Below are 13,175 nucleotides of genomic sequence, written 5' to 3'. Positions count from 1 at the left end.
TTATTTAAATCGAATCAGATTCGAATAATCGACAATCCATTGATAGACAATTGCGAACATGCAAGAATGATAATTTTTGGACTATTTGATCTCACTTCACTCACCTACTGAACACAACATGGATTTTTCTTCATTTAGACTTTGTTTGATTTGAGAGAAGCTGTGGTTAGACTGAGATAAATAGAGAGAAGAGAAGAGAAGAGAAAAATGATGAGTTTTCCTTCTCTCTAAAGTGGAGAGATTTGGAGAGAAATACTCCTTTTAAGACATTTTTAAATTTCAAAGTTGTCCCAATTTCTCTCTTGTGAATCCAAGCGTGGTGCAGAGAAACTGAAATCTAATCTCTTTTTGTCATCTTTAGGACATTTTGAATGATGTGGGAATAACTTCTTTTAAATTTTTATCATTACACACCACACAGAGAGGAAAAAAAAATCTTACTTCTTTCCCCCACAAAACCAAACGTTCTTTCTTCTTCTTCAAATTCTCTGTAACAAAATGTAAAACAACCTTTGATCATAAAAGTAATCAAGTCTCAGATCAATTCAACATCAATGGCGGCAAAAACCCATCACCAATCCCTCCTTCCTTCAACTTCTTCAATCCCAAATCTCTGTTTCACTCCTACCAATTTGAGACATAGAAGTTCCTTGAAACTCTACTCTTTGAAACAAACCACAACGACCCATCTCTCTTTGAAATCCTCAAAGAGATTACCAGAAACCCATGTAAACATCGACGCTCTCGCTAGAGTGATCGATGGATATGCAGCCACTCTTTCCATCAAAGAGGGTACCCAAATTCATGCTCAACTCATTCATCTCGGTCTCTCCCAAGATGTCTACTTGTCAAGCAAACTCCTTTACTTCTATTCCCGCATTGGAGATGTCGATGCAGGTCGTTCGATCTTTGATGCCACCCCTTTAGTCCATCTCAATCAATTCTTCTGGAACACATTAATCCGAGCCTATGTAGACTCTGCTCGGTACATTGATGCGGTTGAATTATTCACTGAAATGTTGGTTTCGGGTTTCCATCCAAACGAATTCACGTACCCTTTTGTTCTCAAATCTTGCTCTGTCGTTGGATTTTTCGAGCTTGGTCGGGTGATTCATGGGTTGATGGTTGTTAATGGGTACCAGCATGATGTCTTTGCGGTGAGTGCTTTATTGGATTTGTATGTAAAATGGGGTTGCTTTTGGGATGCTTGTAAACTGTTTGATAGAATTCCTCAAAGAAATGAAGTCACATGGAATTCAATGGTTTCCGGGTATGCCCAGAATGGGTATTGGATGAAGGCTTTGGAAGCATTGGAGCTTATGGAGCGGTTGGGTCTTGAAGTTGATGTAAGTAGTTGGAATTCAGTTATGGCTGGTTGTGTTCGGTGCGGTGACGGTGAATTAGCATTCGAGACGCTTAGAAGGATGTTGGTGTCAGCGTCGTCAATGGTGAAGCCCAATTCAGCCACCTTTAATACTATTTTACATGTGATACCCACGGGCACTTCTTTGGTTCAGTTAAAGGAACTCCATGGATTGGCATTAAAGCAGAAGGGTATTATAGGTATGGATTCTATTGATGATGATAGATTGCGTTCTTCAATTGTGGCTGGTTATGCCTCCCACGGGTTTATGGTGTACGCATCTCGGTTATTTGATGGAGTCTCCTTGAAAACTTCTCAATTGTGGATCTCAATGATTTCGGGGTTCATAGGTTGTAAACAACCCCATGAAGCTTTTCGTGTCTTTCGAGATATGGTAATTCAATGTGATGGTCATTTGGAAACTCTCTCCAAGGTTCCTCTAACTTTGCTCCTCCCAGAATGCAGTCCTTCATCTTTGACTGGTTTGGAGATCCATGCTCATGCTTATAGAATTGGTTTTGAATCCAATATTTCGGTAAAAAACGCTTTGATTGCCATGTACGCAAGAAGAGGGGATATTGATTCATCTGAAAGAGTTTTTCAGAGGACCCTTGAGAAGGATGTTGTTTCTTGGAACACCATGATTTCAAGCTGTGCCAATATCAAAGATTTTGGACGGGCATTCGTCCTTTTCCACCGAATGCACTCCGAAGACATAAAACCAGATGAATTTACGTTCAGCTCTGTTCTTAGTGGATGTGGAGAGTTGGGGGCTCATCGACAAGGAGTGGGGATACATGGGTACTTAATCAGAAGTGGGTTTTCCGAAGCCTACTATGTGGTTCAAAACTCTCTTGTGGATATGTACGGGAAATGTGGGTGCATAAAAGATGCTAGGAAGCTCTTTGATGAGATGACGTTGAAAGATGTTGTTTCTTGGAACACCATGATCTCATGTTATGGTGTCAATGCTCTACCCCACGAGGCATTCTCTCTCTTTGACGAGATGCGAAAACATGGGTGGAAACCGAACCGTGTCACCTTCATCGCTCTCTTATCAGCATGTAGTCATGCAGGTTTGGTTGACGAAGGTTTACATTTCTTCCAAACCATGACTAATGAATACGGTATCATTCCAGATGTTGAGCACTATACCTGCATTGTTGATAATTTCGGGAGAGCTGGTCGGCTCGACGAGGCCTACCATATGATCAAAAGCATGCCAGTAAGTCCTGATGACTGTGTTTGGGGTGCTCTACTCGGAGCTTGTCGGATACATGGGAACATTTCTATGGCTGAAGTTGCTTCAAGGCATCTGATAGAATTGAAGCCCCAACATCCTGGGTACCATGTGTTGCTATCGAACGTCTATAAAGATGCTTATCGATTGAATGATGCCATGCAAGTCCGAGCAGTAATGAAAGACATAGGCGTCAAAAAGTTTCCAGGGTGCAGTTGGATTGAGGTTAACGGGGAGCTCCACAATTTTTCGACTTCTGACAAGTCTCATAGGCAAAGTCCAATAATCTATTTTACCCTAGATGGGCTTACAAAGCAGTTGATAGCTGAAGGTTATGTACCTATCACGGGCTCGAAATTTTCTTCCGATCAGTTAATGAAGGAAATCCAATATGAGTGAAGTATCGATACGTAAAACAGTAGAATGGGTCAGATAGTAAAATGAGCAAGGATTTATGGTTGTGGGGATTTGGGTTCATATGGTGCAGTTTCTCGAAAAGGTTTATATGTGGTAAATATGGTGATGAGAGAAGTGGTGTCGAGTGTTTAGACCCATAGCTCAGTTGGTTTGACACATTGCGTAATAACTTTGAGTTCGTGGGTTCAAGTCCAGCTTACTCGAGAGAGAGAGAGAGAGAGAGAGGTGTCGAGCAATGTTGTGGAATCTCGGGAGGGTGACATGCATAAAGGAGGAACAAGAAACAAACATGATATTGGAAGATCCATGGGAGGTGGTTTCATCATTGGTGTTTGGTCTTCCAAAGAAATCTCAAGAATTCAAGATGTTCAACTGTATTGACCAGAGGCCATATTTGGGTCTAAAAGGATGTCGATGGCCATTTTTCTCTGTTCAGTCGTTATATACATCTTGGTGATACTGTTCAACGTTCCCTTTATGGTCTTTAAAGCTTAGAATGCCGGATAATGGAAGCCTTTGGGTGAACAACTTCCATTAATTTACAGTCTTCTCTAAGAATCACTTACAAAGTGAGAGAACAATAAATGTTGTTTTCAAAACATGCAAATATCCTTGAAACAAGGTTTACCCATAAACCTCTTAATTAAAATAAACTACAATATTTTATAGGATATTACGGAGAGTGCAGTATGGTGACTGGGGCATACCAATGAAATTAAAAGAAAGATATTATAAGATATCAGGAATACCAACTATGCTTTGTGGAGTAGAATGTGGGATGGTCAAGATTCATGTTAATAAATTAGAAATGAGCACAATAATGAAAATGTTGGAGTAGCTCCAATAGGAGATAAACTAAGAGGAATTCAATCAACATGGTTTAGCTTGTTCAACTGAGATCGATTATAAAAATAGAAGAACTATTCAAGTTGATTGTTCTACGATAGATTCAGAGGGGAAGAATCACAGGAAAGTGGATTGACATAAAGAAAGCAGATATGAACAAAATTGACATACCTGATTAACAAACAAGGCTCAAATAAATCACAATAATTCTTCCATACTTTCCTCTCAACCCATTGCATAGTTATGCAGCACAAAATATGCCAATCCTTGCATAAAATGTCAAAACTCAGTCTAGGTAAGTAAACACAACTTACTTTGGCAATAACTTAATTTTCCTCCACACATTTCTTAATCATAAGCCCGATCTCCCGTAACTTTGAATTCACGACCTTCTCCACCGCTTCAGAAATCAACTTCTCCCTTTCCCCTTCGGCCTGTACAATAACAGTTTCATAACACTGAAAATTAAAACAAGGGGAAAAGAGTATGAAAGAAAAAAAAAAACAATATGTTACAATCCTTGGGGGTTAAGACTAAAACTTTCCACTCCATTAACCCCTAGGTATTTTTGAAGCATTGGTTTGGGTCTTAACATTTGGTATCAGAGGCAACCCCACGTCCAGGGTTTGAGCCATGGGGAGGCAATTATGGAAGAAAAAAAATGGAAAATAAAGGGGCTCCTCTACAGTATAAGATATCGAAGGGGTTTGGAAAAAAAAAGGGATTCCTCTAGTATGGGATATGGAAGGGACCGCCATAGTAGGCCACCATGATTAGTCTATGAAGAGGCGACTTACAGAAAAAGAAAAAAGGTGTACGTGGTACTTGGAAAGAAGGCTAAGGATGGTTTGGTGGGCTTGCCATAAAGTTGGCCAATGAGGGCGTCACCCCTTGAAACGTGGGGTTATGTTACGATCCTTAGGTTAAGACTAAAACTTTCCACTCCATTAACGCCTAGTTATTTTTGGAGCATTGGTTTGGGTCATAATACGTAGTATCGTACAATACATTACGTAGCCTGCAAGGTGGACCATGTTCGATAAGGCGGACCAAGTCAACCCCATGTCAAATTAATGCACGGTTTCTTCAGACATCTGTAAAAAGGTCAATTGAATTCCAATTCATCTAGCCACTTTTACTGAATTCCAGAGAAAGTAGCATTCCTACATGAACCTGGGTCCTAAAAGAGAACTAAAACAAGAAGGTTCTTGAGACAGGAGTGTGTTCTCACCCCTTCGAGTTTACTGCTATGGACGGCCCCACTAAATCCAAATTCCTCGCTGCATTCAGACGTTTCAGAATCTCCATCATATGATCTATACTGGGAGTTCAACCCCACAAACTTAGTATCAGTGTTTGACCGACTTGATTTGAGAGCATAGGTATGACCAACATAATCCCAAACATCACGTGTTTCTAAATCACGAGTATAGGAATGTCCAGTTTCTTTCCAATGCTTCATAGCATGACCATTGTTATACCTAAAATCAACAACAAAGCCAAGTTGGAAACAAGAAGCAATAGAAGTTCCATTAATTTAAGCATCTAAAGGTTACTAGTCAAATTACAATCAACGGTGAAGTATTGTTGCCCACCTTCCACATCCTACAAAACCACATGTTTCACAGATCCAGAGATTCTCCCAGGTTCCACAAACAGTGCATCTAGATTTCTTTGCTTGATGCTGACAAAATCGACATACCTGAATAAAAAACAAGGCATAAATAATTAAATATACCGCAATTTACGAATTTATTTCCTGAAAAACGAGCATTCCTACATGAGTCCAAGCCCTGAAAAGTGAACGAGAAATAAATTTTAAAGATGAAGGATATGTTGTCACCGCTTCGATTTTATTGCGATGGATGGCCTCACTAATTCCAGATTCCTTGATGCATTTGTATGTGTTGCAATATCTATTAAACGATCTACTCTGGGAGTTTACCTCTACAAACTTGCCATCGGTTTTTGATTGATTTAATTGGTGTGCATAAGTATCACCAACATAATCCCAAACTGCCTTTGTTTCTAAATCACGAGTATAAGAATGTCCGGTATCTTTCCAATGCCTCATAGCGTGACCCTTTTGAAACCTAAAATAAACAACAGAGGTCCCAGAATCAATAATTCAAATTGACAGAAAAATATAGCTGATAAAAAAAAACAATAAAGCATTAATGCCAACCTTCCACATCCCACAAAACCACAGATTACACACATAAAAGGACTCTCCGAGGTTCCACAAACTGAGCAAATTGGTTTCTTAGCATGCTGTTGCTGACAAAATCGACATACAAGAATACCAAACAAGGTATAAATATATCGTAATTCTTCTATACATTCTGTCAACACAGTTCATAGAGATGCAGCACAAAACATGCAAATCCTAGTATAAAATGTCAGGATTCAGACTACGTGAAAAACGTGACTTACGTTGGCAACAACTTTATTTTCCTCGAGACATTTTTCAATTTTAAGTTGGATCTCTTGCAACTTAGAGTTCACAGCCTTTTTCACCGCTTTAGAAATAGATTTCTCCCTTTTCACTTTGGCCTGTCCAAGTAGAGTTTCATAGCACCGAAAATTGAAACTAGGGGAAAAGAAAATAACCAAAATATATCTAGCATTTAAATTGCCATTATGCCTAACAAGTAACAAAGGCATTATGCCTAGCAGTACACCAAAGGTCCAATATAGAATATAAGTGAACTAAAAATAACAATAACAAGAAAATATATGTAGTGTCATACAATATATAAGATGGGAGCGGTTCAAGGGCCATATGTAAAAACATATGAAAAAACAATGGTTTTTCAAAATAAGGGTTAGAGGTTTTGGATTGAACTGATTTTTTGCAAGGATGGTCACTATGATGAAAAGATCATCCTCACAAAAAATCAGCTCAATCAGAAACTTCTAAATCCATCAAAAGTGATTTACAAATTAGTGACAAAAATTGACAAAAAATCGACGGTCCACATTCTAAATCACTTTTAATGGGGTTAGAAGTTTCAGATTGGACTGATTTTTTTTCCGGATGATCTTCCCATCATAGAGATCATCCTCACAAAAAATCAGCTCAATCCGAAATTTCTAACCCATATTTTAAAATTTTATAAATGTTACATTGTTTTTACATATGTTTTCTCATATGGCCCTTGAACCTGACCCATATAAGATAGCTGAAATAAATTTTTGACATAAGGAAAGAGTTGTCACCATGTTGAATTTACTGCTATGATTGGGCCTAGTAATTCCAGATTCCTCACTGCGTTCATGCATTTCAAATGCTCCATCAAATGATCTACAGTTGGAGTTCAACTCAACAAACTTGCCATCATCTTTTGACTGATTAAATCGGTGAACGAATGTATTGCCAACATAATCCCAAACTCTTTGTGTTTCTAAATCACGAGTATAAGAATGTTGGGTTACTTTCCAATGCTCCATAGCATGACCCTTTTCATACCTAAAATCAACAAACAAAGTTCCATAAATAAAAGGAATAAAAAGACAAGAAAGAAAGAAAAAGGCTACGTCAATTTAATTACAGATAGGGCGACCATTCAAAGTACAAGTAACAGTTAAGTATTAGTACCCACCTTCCACAACTTACAAAACCACATATTACACAGATATAGAGACTCTCTGATGTTCCACAAACAGAGCAAGTTATTTCCTTGGTCTGCTGCTGACAAAATCTGCATATCTGAATAACAAACAGGTATTGCGCTTTAATGTCGAATTATTGTCACAATGCTTGGTTAGGTAGAGAAGGAAAAAAAATCTTTGAAGAGGGCAGCCCGATTCTAAATTTTGGTAGAACCCTCCTTTGGATTACACCTGGTGTATCCAAGGAGGTATCCCAAATATTGATGAAAAAGTAGGGATGTGAAATAAATACAAAGTCCACGTGTCATATTGGGAAGAGGGTTCTACCGAAATTTTGAAGTGGGCTGCCCGCTTCAAAGTTGGACTCAGTAGAGAACGATCCATGTTTCTCCGGTTAGTGCAATAGTATGCACGTAAGAATATCATTATAGTAGCACAGATTTACTCACTCAAGAATATCATTGTAGTAGCACAGATTTACTCACTCGGCAAGACGAATTGGTCCATTTTGAAATGCAGGAACATTGAAAATAACGGTCAAAAACTGTTGTCAGAATTCCACTCGTGTCTTGGTTCAACTTCTCTAAGCAATTAAACATGATCAAATAATTATTATATTTAGTGGAATTTAACAAGAATTTCATTCTCACAAAGAAAAGAAGGCTAAATAATGGAACAAATCAAACCATAGGACAAGGAACTGACCGAGGCAAATGGGACAAGTAGGTAATTCAGTGAATCCCGGCGGGGGTATACCAAAAATATCTGGCACTTCTGTGTATTCCACAGATGCTGTAAAGAATATATGACAAACCTCGGCCTACATAATTCATCCACATCAATCTCAGACCAAATTCCAAATTCTTATTCCATTAGAGCAACTCCAACGCAAATAGCCATACAGGCTAGGCATAATTGGTAGGCATTTTATTATAGAGAGGCATTTTGCCTATTCAATCGCACTCCAACCGTACCAGCCAAAACAGCTCTCTACAAATATTTTAATGTTTTTCTTTTAAATTTTACACAAAATTCATCTGTAGTAAAATAATTCCCAAATGTCATTGTTTTTTACCGCCAACAAGCAGAGAGAGGTATTCTGAAGGGTGTGGATAAGTTTGAAAAAGAGATTAGATACAAAGTTGGGATGGGGGATAAGGTGAGATTTTGGGAGGATGTTTGGTGTGGAATTTCAGCTCTGTCTACTCAATATCCATCCTTGTACGCTTGCTCTTTGAAAAAGAATAACTCAGTAAGGCAGTGTCTGAATCGGGTTAAGAACACGGACTCTTGGGATCTGGGATTTATGAGGAATTTCAATGATTGGGAATTGACGGAGGTTGCATCTCTTCTAGATCTTCTTGAATTGGTCCAATTCAGAGAGAACGAACAGGACAGAAAGGAATGGGTCAAGGCTAAGGATAAGAAGTTTTCTGTTAGGTCCTTTTATCATTGTCTGCTTCCGGTGGGTAAGGTTTATTTCTCTACATCTATCATTTGGTCCTTTCTTGTTCTTTCGAAGGTGTCGTTCTTTCTTTGGCTTGCCTCTTTGGGTAGAATTCTTACCTTGGATAACTTGATCTATCGGGGGTGGATTACTCCAAATTTTTGTTTTCTTTGTTCTAGGGATGGAGAGTCTGTCAACCACATTCTTATTCATTGTCCTTTCTCTCGTGCCATTTGGGTGTTCTTCTTATCTCGCTTCCAGGTGGATTGGGTCTTTCCTTTATCTTTTTGTGCGTTTCTAGAGGGTTGGAACTTCAACATCTTCCATTCTAGAAGGAGGCATCTTTGGGCTATCCTCCCTTTCACTATTGTTTGGGGTCTCTGGAGAGAGCGCAACAACAGGGTATTCCATAGTAAGGAGAACCTGTCTCACGCAGTGATCTTAGAGATTTTGGGTCTTCTGTTTCTTTGGTCAAAATTGAGTAAAGACTTTGAGGGACTATCGTTCCAAGACTTTGTATTTAATTGGGATACCGTTTGTGACGTGTAAGTCCCCACTGGGTGTGTTTTTTCTTTCTATTTGCAGTTTTTGTTTCTTGTTATTTTTCTCTCTTGTTGTTAGGGGGCTATCTCAGCCTCCCCTTCTTCTTCTTTTTTCATTAATATAATTTATATTTATAAAAAAAAATAAAAATAAAAATAAAAACAAGCAGAGAGAGAGGGGGAGAGAATCTCACTCTCCAAAAAAAATTCAAAATGGCTCTCCAAATATAGAGCGCGTTGGAGTCTCTTCTAAGAGGCCTTGGCTCTGCAAAATGGTAGTTGGGTGGGGATGCCTAGCCCAAGCTCGAGTGCGTTAGAGTTGCTCTTAGTAATTTTAGAGTCTCACAAATTGAAATGAAATCGTTGTATTTCTTTGAAGTTCTGTAAATTTAAGACTTTCCCAAATTGGTTGATATTGAAATTGCACTAAATTTCCACAAAAATAAATAAATAAAATAAGATAAAAATCTCTTCCAAATGATCATCACAAACTGAAATCAAGAAGTTCAAAATGTCCACTCGTTTGAAAAGTCTGCTCTGCCCATGGTTTCAAATATTGTCCGAGATCGAGCAGGATCCCTCACCTTCTCTTGTTTAATAACCGAGATCAATTAAGGATATTTTCAAAATATCAGCCGAGTCAGTAAAACTCGGCCAAGTCAACCTGATTTTTTTTTTTTTTTTAATAATTAATTTCTTAGTAATTTAAATTAAATATTTATCATCTGAATAAAAATATGATCTTGTACCGAAGCATCTTCTAATACACCTAATTTTATAATAAAAAAATTGTAATTTTATTAACACTAGAAGGTGGTATGTGCAAATGCACACGCATTAAAAGGGCTTATTTGTATTTTAAAATATTGATTAAAAGGTTTTTTAAAAATAAAATAGTAAATTCAGGATATTTTTATAATTTTAAAAACTAAGTAACGTGATTCTATTTCTTGTGTGATGGGTTGCAATTTTCTGGTGTTTTGACTAAAATGACCCTGATTATCTTAAATTTAAATATAGTTTATTTAATAATTATAAATCGAACTCAATGGTTTATCTCGTAGACTAAGTTCAAAATTCTGTCTCCATTAGCAATTCTTGTCGTTCGCAGAAATTCGAATAAAATTATTAGATTTTAATGAAACTTTGTAAAAAATTTACAAGAATTTGCCAAATAATGTTTGAAATATTGAAAAATGCCCGAAATCAAAAGAAAATTCTACCGAAACGTCCAAACTGAAATCAAGGAAAAAAAACAGAACCTTAGTAATCGAGAACCGCTTTCCATTGAAATTCTGATAGAAAATATGAGCTCTTCTTTGTTCAAAAAACTTGATTAACACACTATATCGATCCTCCAACAAATCGTTTCTGAAAATTAAATCAAAGAAATTAGGGTGAATTTCTTATAGTAATTGGTGATGTTCGAACACAATTACAAATCCGATCGATCGATCGTTATTTCTACCTGATTATGAGAATCTCTGAAACAAGATCGATGTAGGATCCAAAGAAGCTGAGAAAATCTTTGTAGGACATACGGTTCGGAACTGCAAGTACGAAGAGGAGAGTTGTCTCTTGTGTGATAGGGTTTGGTGAAGAGATTTTGCGATAAAGGTGGATGATCCCTCGGCGCTCTTGGATGTTAGGTTTAGGGTTTCTAGAGGTGGAATCTGCAGTAATGGTGCCTTCTTCTTCTCTGTTGGATATGATGACAGGGTGGTTGATGTCCACCGAGTGGATTCGGAGGCTGAACATAGCTGAGTGGGGAAGAATCGGAGGTAACTCGGTGGAGCGAAATCTGAAAATTATACCAGTTGGGGCTTCGGGGTGTACTCTACTTATGTACCATGTAACTGTAACTGTTCGTTCGCAGGTGTTTAACGCGAGTGTTCGTACGAGGGATATAAATCGACTGTGACGTTTGTATCTTAAAATCGAACCACCTGAGCCGTCGATTTTATGAAGCGTTTAAAAAAAAAAAAACTTAATTTTTTGGGAAAAGCGATATCTTTATTACTACCATAATTTTCTTCACCTTGTGGCATCGAACAACATGATCAGATGCTTCGTTGTCGTGGAGGATAAAATTAATTTTGAAAAAAATAATTTTTCTTCGTTGACTTTTAATTTTAAGTTTGATAGTTATACGAAAGTTCAGTAATTGTCCATTTTCAAAATCTTGAATCAAACAGCAAAAGAATTTATTTTTAATTTTTTTTTTAATATAAATTTTTTATTAAAATTTAGAGGGTTGTGGTGTTGGATTCTCGATATGATAATTCACTTGAGCAAAATGACCTTTAGTAAGACTTAAAATCTTACTGTCTTAATAAGAGAAAGGGTTTATATCTTTTTTTTATGAAAAATTAGAAGGTAACATGGGCAAACACACATCTATCAAAAGGAATTATTTATAATTTAAAATATTAATTAAATGATTTTTTTTAACACTACATAATAAAATGAATACTCCAGTAATTTTGAAAATTACTTCATCTAGATGCATCATTCACACGTAACAACCTCACATAGATTTATAGTGGACACTACATAGTAAAATGAATACTTCTGTAATTTTGAAAACTACTTCAACTAGATGCATCATTCACACATAACAGCCTCACATAGATTTATAGTGGCCTAACAATCAATCCTTTTTTTTATTAGTATAATTGAATGTCACTATAGACAATGGAGCGGGATCATATGTGGGCTTTGCCCAGTCCATAGACCATGATCTTTTTAAAGGACTAGTCGTGGGGCACATGACAAGCCCACACATTACATGCATCAGTTAAGTGAAAGGTCCTTTTGTGAGTGGCCCCTTGGAAATTAATGCTCATATTGGGTATTAAACTCACGATCCATGGGAATCTAACAATCTACCTTAGACAATCCTAGGGTTTATAAACTAAGAATGAGAGTTAAAAAACAACCAACTAGTAGCTTGAACTTGACCCAGCCCAATCCATTAAAAGCCTCAGTGTCAATGGATACTGTATAAATTGAGAAAGAAGTACGAAAATTGAACAGTTGTGATTATTATATCTTTGGTGAAGTTTAGTTTAAAGAAAGGCTTTTACATGAGATAGGATCATCTCTTCTACAAGCATATAAGATCTTGCAAGTTGGTGTTTTGGGTTTGGATGGGTTGGGCTTATGCAAGGAGGAAACTAACTATGGAAAAAAAATTATGAGGACAACTAAGAGGAGGGAGAATTTATATGGGGGCAATAGCGACGGATTTTTTTATCTGTCACTGTTATTTGTTGTAATAGTTTAGAAACCCTTATAAATGTTGAATTTTGTGTGCCACCCCCCTGAGTACCACTGTCCAACCCCTTGTTAGCAATTCACAATACAACAAAAATTCGATTTGTGAAAATTTTGACTTTTATTCGATTTTGGATTGCAAAAATATGATCTAAAATTCGACCAAAAATTCAATAAATGGAAAATATGTGACATATGCTTCATACGTGTACTATCTGTTTCATTTCAAAAATTCAAAAATAAAAAATTCGGCCATATGATAGTGATGGTAATAAGAGGACATTGAGGTTATTGTTCCATTAATTTTTAAAAGAAGACGAAAGTCAAGGGACAAATCATTAATTTGAAAAATTAAAGTGTAATCTTAAATAAATGTACATGGTCATATCAATATTTTTTTAAAGATAAAGGAGACATTTGACACGTAAAAAT

At 37.0% G+C, this 13,175-nt stretch overlaps 2 protein-coding genes across 2 annotated transcripts; one reads left to right on the top strand and one right to left on the bottom strand.

Moving 5' to 3' along the window:
- The first annotated feature begins 244 nt into the window (after positions 1 to 244).
- Positions 245 to 3,490, top strand: LOC147392590 (pentatricopeptide repeat-containing protein At4g19191, mitochondrial-like). Its single transcript, XM_086455968.1, has one exon. The coding sequence runs from the start codon at positions 555 to 557 to the stop codon at positions 3,000 to 3,002; it is 2,448 nt and encodes an 815-aa protein (XP_086312094.1). The 5' UTR covers positions 245 to 554; the 3' UTR covers positions 3,003 to 3,490.
- Positions 3,491 to 3,905: 415 nt separating this feature from the next.
- Positions 3,906 to 11,367, bottom strand: LOC147392589 (BRAP2 RING ZnF UBP domain-containing protein 1-like). The gene is made up of 12 exons (XM_086455969.1): positions 10,936 to 11,367; positions 10,730 to 10,838; positions 8,184 to 8,298; positions 7,964 to 8,061; positions 7,469 to 7,575; positions 7,086 to 7,335; positions 6,300 to 6,419; positions 6,052 to 6,143; positions 5,812 to 5,959; positions 5,462 to 5,568; positions 5,098 to 5,347; positions 3,906 to 4,300 (listed from the first exon to the last, which is right to left on the bottom strand). The coding sequence occupies exons 1-12, from the start codon at positions 11,223 to 11,225 to the stop codon at positions 4,193 to 4,195; spliced, it is 1,794 nt and encodes a 597-aa protein (XP_086312095.1). The 5' UTR covers positions 11,226 to 11,367; the 3' UTR covers positions 3,906 to 4,192.
- Positions 11,368 to 13,175: the final 1,808 nt, after the last annotated feature.

Source organism: Akebia trifoliata, chromosome 10 (genome assembly GCF_017979445.1).
Source record: "Akebia trifoliata isolate Shusen 1 chromosome 10, ASM1797944v1, whole genome shotgun sequence".
Taxonomy (NCBI): domain Eukaryota; kingdom Viridiplantae; phylum Streptophyta; class Magnoliopsida; order Ranunculales; family Lardizabalaceae; genus Akebia; species Akebia trifoliata.
Note: the sequence above shows the minus strand (reverse complement) of the source record. Positions and strands in the feature narration are given on the sequence as shown.